The sequence below is a fragment of the Antrostomus carolinensis genome, unplaced genomic scaffold, assembly GCF_000700745.2.
Source record: "Antrostomus carolinensis isolate BGI_N321 unplaced genomic scaffold, ASM70074v2 scaffold24093, whole genome shotgun sequence".
In the NCBI taxonomy this organism is placed as follows: Eukaryota; Metazoa; Chordata; class Aves; order Caprimulgiformes; family Caprimulgidae; genus Antrostomus; species Antrostomus carolinensis.
The window spans coordinates 1-6,364 of record NW_010306191.1 but is presented as its reverse complement, the minus strand read 5'-3'; the positions used below and the strand labels follow the sequence as shown (position 1 = coordinate 6,364).

General features: G+C 36.4%; 1 protein-coding gene across 1 annotated transcript; it reads right to left on the bottom strand.

Moving 5' to 3' along the window:
• Nucleotides 1–330: 330 nt before the first annotated feature.
• On the bottom strand, nucleotides 331–4,670 carry LOC104522688 (ATPase family AAA domain-containing protein 2B-like; the record flags this gene model as incomplete). Its single annotated transcript, XM_010165053.1, has 5 exons — nucleotides 331–696; nucleotides 1,010–1,145; nucleotides 2,081–2,266; nucleotides 2,938–3,124; nucleotides 4,538–4,670. Coding segments are annotated over 5 exons (854 nt in total), but the record flags the coding sequence as incomplete, so codon positions are not given.
• Nucleotides 4,671–6,364: the final 1,694 nt, after the last annotated feature.

Below are 6,364 nucleotides of genomic sequence, written 5' to 3'. Positions count from 1 at the left end.
ATAATGTGCTACCATCTGTGATTAATGGCATCCACAAGCATTACTGCTGAAATTATTCAACAATACAATTAATGCTGAATACATTACAGAACACAGCTCACTTTCCCAATATTATCATGTCTATGATGACAGTGTTGTAAAAGCTTTTATTAAAGAGTTATATTTACGGTTTCAACTATTTCAAGAGCACTGGTAGGGACAGGAGTGATAGCATTTTTAAATGCTGATTTCAGTTATAAAATTGACAGGAATGCACAAGGTTTTTCAATAGGTCACTGGTATAGCCAAAGACCACGCTCCAACTCCTTGAATCACAGATGATGAAGCGCTGACTATCTCACCAGCTAAAAATCAGCATTTTAGATTGGGAAGATCATGGATCAAACATCTGTTTTTCTTATTAACTTATCCATTTCCTTTTCTTTTTTTTTTTTTTTTTTATTTATACTCTTTTTCTAACAGTTTCAACTTCATTGTTTGCACGTTACTGAAACAAGACCTCTTCAATATCCACCGGTTTGCTGAAGATGTTAAAGCGTTTGTCTGTGGCCAGCCTCTTGGTAACATCCCTGAGAAACAACCGCAGCTCTCTCAGTGTGTTCTCTTCCTGGTCCTCCATTCGCTGTTTTTCTGCTTCTGACAGCTCACGGGCTGGACATGGCAGTGCAAGAGGAAGAACTTCCAGAGCACGAAGAGCTAGGGAAAAAAACAAGAAATCAGACAATGGAAATATTAACAACACAGTAGCTCTTGGGATTATACCAATCCAAATTTAACTATATATTTAAATTCCTTCATCAGTCTAACTATCACTGCATCCTTAACCCCACCACTCTCCAATTTCCTAAATAGGTAACTGTAAAGCAGAGATTTATTTTGAGCATTGATTAATACTGTCAAATGTTAATGACAGTAACAGTCACCAACCCACACCTTTTGAAAAAGGAAAATATCACAAAAGAAAACTTTTAGATCACATTATTATTGGGTTTATTGTAACTTAGTTTACCAGCCTGTTTCCTTCTTGGTGGTGGCATCGCTGCCTCATCAAGAATTAACCCTTTGAAAAATCGCAATCTGTCTTCTTCACTGGGTCTTTGAATATAAAAAACCTCTTCATACTGGATTCTGAAAATACATTTCACCTAAAAAAAAAAAAAAAAAAAAAAAAAGCCATATGAAAAGTGAACCCCATTCAAAAATACACAAGTGACAACCGTATTAAAACACCAGTGGCAAACTTTTCAAAATTAGCCATGGGAGAGAAGACAGTAAAGTCTACCCAAAACTGTGTACACAGCCTGGGTGTGATAGTTAATATATAGCCTGGTTAATATACTGAACATGATGTGATATGATATGGAATATCTTATTGGCACATCCAACTGTCAATTCTGGGTTTTGCTAATTACTACACTTTCCCCCCCTCAGTCCTCTGCACTTGCAAACTACCCAAACACCATGTCCTTGTACCTTATCAACACTGTCCTCATAGCAAATCCCACACTGAAACCAAAACACAGTGCTTTCTAGCTACTAAGAAAATTAACTCTATCCTAGCAAAAAAACAGGACACTGGGGAAAACAAATACTTGTAATTCTCACTGAATTTTCTGTGGTAACTAAACTTGCAGTATCCCATGATGCTAACACTGGCCACCTCTGCAAAAAAAAGAAGAGAAAGGGATGGGGGGAAAAAAAAAAAAAATCCCAACCCACACCCAAAGAAAATGTTGAGGGGAAAAAATAGGAACTCCCCTCCCCCATCCTGAACCTCAGAGGATGTAAAGCTAAAGGTTAGGCCTTTAGACTAAATCTGCATTTAATTACCATGAAGTAATTTGTCAAAATGAACAATTCTGTCTTCTTAGCAAAGTAGCAGAGAGATTATGAAAACTGGTGATACGGACGTACATCCCTCATTAAAGAAAATTAAAAACATTTAATTAAAATTACATTTTTGGTTTGACATATTTTAAATGAAGGGAGAAAACCAGTGCAAAACCATGTTTTTACACAATCAAAATGTTCTGAAGAACACATACCTCCCTAAGAACATCTCCTTCCATAATAAACTTACCTCTTCAGGCAATTCGCTATACATGGACTCAGAGGTAGACAGTAGAAATATAGGGGAGAAAGATGGTATATCTTGCAGCAAAGTTAGAAAAGTAGCTCTCACAGTTTCACTGACAGCTTCCCACCAATCACCAATATGAGGCATGTAAACAATACTTGGTACTGTTCTTCGAGCTTCACGAAAGATCTAATTAAAAGAAAGAGTGGTATTTAAACTAAGAAACTAATTATTATTATCACTTGCGAGTAATAAAATTCTTGTGGAATAGGAAATGACTCAAGTTAGTGGTATTTTATGTACAAACATTCCAGTAAAATAAAATTATCTAATGATAAAGGCTTTCTAAACAATTGTTTGTGACTGCTAGCTGTATCATTCAATTATTTTATGTCAACATGCTAGGGAGACTACAAAATAACTACGTCATCAAGTTTTAAAAACTTGCTAAAATTGAACAATACAGATGAAAATTTGGATTGCAATCCATGCAAAATCCATCACAAATTTTTCTGAAATCTAAACCACTTAAAACTAAGTACCTGAACCTAGAACCACAGCACACCGATTCATACACAAGCTAGTAAAATGAAAATCAGGAATCAAATACCCAGGTTAAGCTTACTTGACATTCAGGTGTGTGACTGAGGGGGCAAGTTAAAAATTTAATTACTCTCACTAGTCACCAGAGAGATCTCAATCACCCTCTAGAGACTCCTTTCTTTTAAACATTAAAACAGAAGGAGCCTATGAAAACCTGGCTTTTAAGTTACATTCCAGTTAGCTGCCTTTACACTGATGCAACTAATCTGTTCCAGAATTACATAATTAATTCATTACAAGTGAAACTGAAATGTCACCTGTGCACACGATTCTTCAGGCGTTTTGGCACTGACTGAATAAAGTGCTGGCAAATCTAGCCTGTGTACAGAGAATTTTTCAAGAGTGTGCAATAGTGCTGGAGCAAGGTGCGAAGTCTGACCCGAACCTCTCTCTCCAGATAGCAGTAATCTTGGTCTGTAAGAGGTTGGCTGGTGATAAGCTGACCTGCAGCAAAACAGCAGTTCCAAATTACAATTAACATGCTTATATATAATAAGATTTTTTTAGAATCCAAGAGGCCTTCAGTAACAGATAACAGTCTCCTACAATAGTCTTAAAAGATTCAACTAATTCTAGTATAACTCAACATTACGCCAATCTCAACAACTCAAGCTCTGTCTACTCCGATTTCACAACAATCTAATTCAAATGTATCTGTGCAAAGCTACACACACATTAAAGCCATTAGGTTTTTCTATTAAAATTCTTTTCCATTTATAGAAAATTTATTATGAAAAAATAAAGTTTTAAAATTAATTTGCATTTTCTCTCATTAAGGCATTTTTATCTGCACATCAATCAGCTCGGGCAGTCAAACAAGACTGGTTTTATTTCAGGTTAAATATTTTGTGACAGCTTATGAACATTGCTGACCTTTGGCTTTTCAGGTCTGGTGGTGGAGGTGAGGCACACAGCCTCAATCAAAAATGCTCAGAAAGGCAGATTAAGGGAGGATTACATGATTTACAAATATAAACATACTCTTTGAGATTACTTTACTTAGACAGACACCCAAACACATTGTTGCTTTGGTTTTGGGTTCCACCTCCCACTCTCACAACAAAAGTTTAAATTTGGCATTAAAATACTTGAATATATACCTCAAACCATTCGAACTTAAATCCTTACTTTTAAGCTTAGATTTCCATAAATGTTGTTCTGGCATCACTCTGTAGCACAAAAATTATAGCAGTTTTCCACAAGATGGCTCTATTAAACAGTACTACTACTGAAGAGTTTTTCTAATCTCATTTTCTTTATTTAGCAAACTCCCTGAAGAACCCATCACATAAAGTAGTGTAAAACTATTCTCACTACAAAACAAAGAAATGTTAGTTTATTATTGTTAATTACTGTAGCCATTCCAATTTATACAGGAAAGACTTATCCAAATTTCACACATACTTTCTAAATTCCCATTTTCCCAAAGCTTTCCATGAAAAACAATGAAAAAAGGTGTTAGAAATATTGAATGCATCAATCATACAATGCATCCAAACAGCTGCATACACTGAAGCTCAACAATACTTTAGACCAAGAGAAAGCAAACAATCCCTCCAAAATATTCCTACATACCTCTCTTCCCAGTGCTTAATCTTTCAAATCAAAACAGCTTGTTACAAATAAGAATTGCTGTAAATACCTGTACTTCTAAGCTACAATTGTCTTTTGCAAAATATTTGTGATTACTGTGTCTAGGATGTGGCCCTTCCTAAGATCCTTCACGTTATCTAAAACTCTTGTCCATACACCTACACATTTCTATTACAGAACATTATTGCCACCACAAAGCAAAAGATCATCTTTGTTACCTCTCCTGATGTAAGAATTTCAAGGTGCATTTAGAGAAACACTCACATTGTAAAATGAAGGTAGGGTTTATGTATAGCAGCTGATGACTGTTTCTTTGGTGATCCCGAGTGACAGCTCGTCTCAAAAATTGATGAAGCATTCTCATCTTCACTATCTTCTAATATTAGACTTGGTACATCTGTTCCAAGAAATATATTAATTAGAACTTTATCACTTCTAAGTACTTGCACAAGAAACAAGACAAGACATTACAATTTTCTTCCTGTAAATTATAACACATTTTCAAATGTAGAAAAAAATTAGTTAAAACTGTCTAAATGTCAGAACACAGAATAAGTACTTATTACTTCAAAAACCAAAACAAATTAAACATTGTACTAGTCTAATCATAATTACATTTTATTTTTTTAAACCATCAAGCAGAACAAGTTCACAAATACAACAAATGTTTAACTTGTTATGAAATGCTTCCTTTGATTTTATTTCACAGCCAGAGGCTTTTCAAGGATAAAGTTATAAAATGTGTAATTCCTCAGATTATATAGAATTTGATACTTATTTATTTGTTCTAAGTGCCCACATTTTTCCAGGTACGCTTCTTCCAAAATTGTTCTCAGCATGACTACCTAGGCAATGTACGTTTATGAAGAATTGTTTTCCACCCTCTGATAACCTGCCAAGAGTATCAAATTACTTTTTAATAAAATCAGTTCAATTCATTCCATGTTCATATACTATACCTTAATCTATTTTAATTCCTTTGCTAATACAGTAGTATCATGAAGTACTTCATATATAGACCTTCAGAAACAAAAAGCTAAAAGACTGATAGCATTCAAAAGACAGACTGCAGGGACAAACAACTGCTAAAAATATAGATATGGCATTAAACCAAATCAACCAGTTGACTGTTGAAAATCAGGTACAGCTAAACTAGCTACCAGAGCTGCAATGGGATTAAGGGTAGAGTACTGTGATTTGATAATTGGAAATAAACTGCTTCAAAATCTTTATTTGCCCCAGGAAAGGAGTTCCATCGATGTTACCCGCTAAGCAAACCACTCATTCTCATTCCCACAGAGAAATCAGTCTGCAGCGATGGGATGGAAACAGTCACAGCCGCTCAGCTGTACAGACAGAGCAGTGGAGCAGCCCGGTCTCCTGAGGAAAAAGTGCTCCCCAGCATTTCTGAGAGCAGCCCCGAGTCACTGCAGCACACCGGTGTGCAGGGCACCCACTGGACATCCTAACAACAGCTCAGGTTGGCCACAGCCACTTAGAAAAACAAACTGCTGGGAAATGAAGTGTGAAATACAGAGAGATCCAAGTGTTATTTTCAAACATACCAACCCACCACATGATTTGCCTGATTTCCATGAAGCCACGGCACAGGCACTGCTACACTGATCAAACCACTACTGTGGGATAAAAGAATCAACCTCAATGCAGCAGTAAGTGTTGGACAGAGATGCCATCTAAGGGCCATGCATCTAGACATATGGTCCCAGGAAAAATTAAGAGACAGAAAAGATTCCCTTAGTTGGCTCTCTGAAGTAAAAAATTGTATTTAGAGTAGGCTGGGCAGGAATAATATTCCTGGTGGTATGGGATGAGGAGGTGTCACATCCCCTGGCAAGGCACGATGCAGTTACACACCTGATGATCATTCCTCACGGGGCAAAGATAAAAAAAGACTTCCAACTGTGGAATTATTACTGGAGGTGACTTAGAAATCTCTTTATACCTACATCTCAAGAGAAGGTACAGCATGAAGGAAATGTTCAGGGCAGACTGTGGTTGGTATGTGAGAAATCTATTTCATAGCAGTTCGCTAGGTTCACCCTGCAACCTCAGAGTCACTGACTAAGAGAA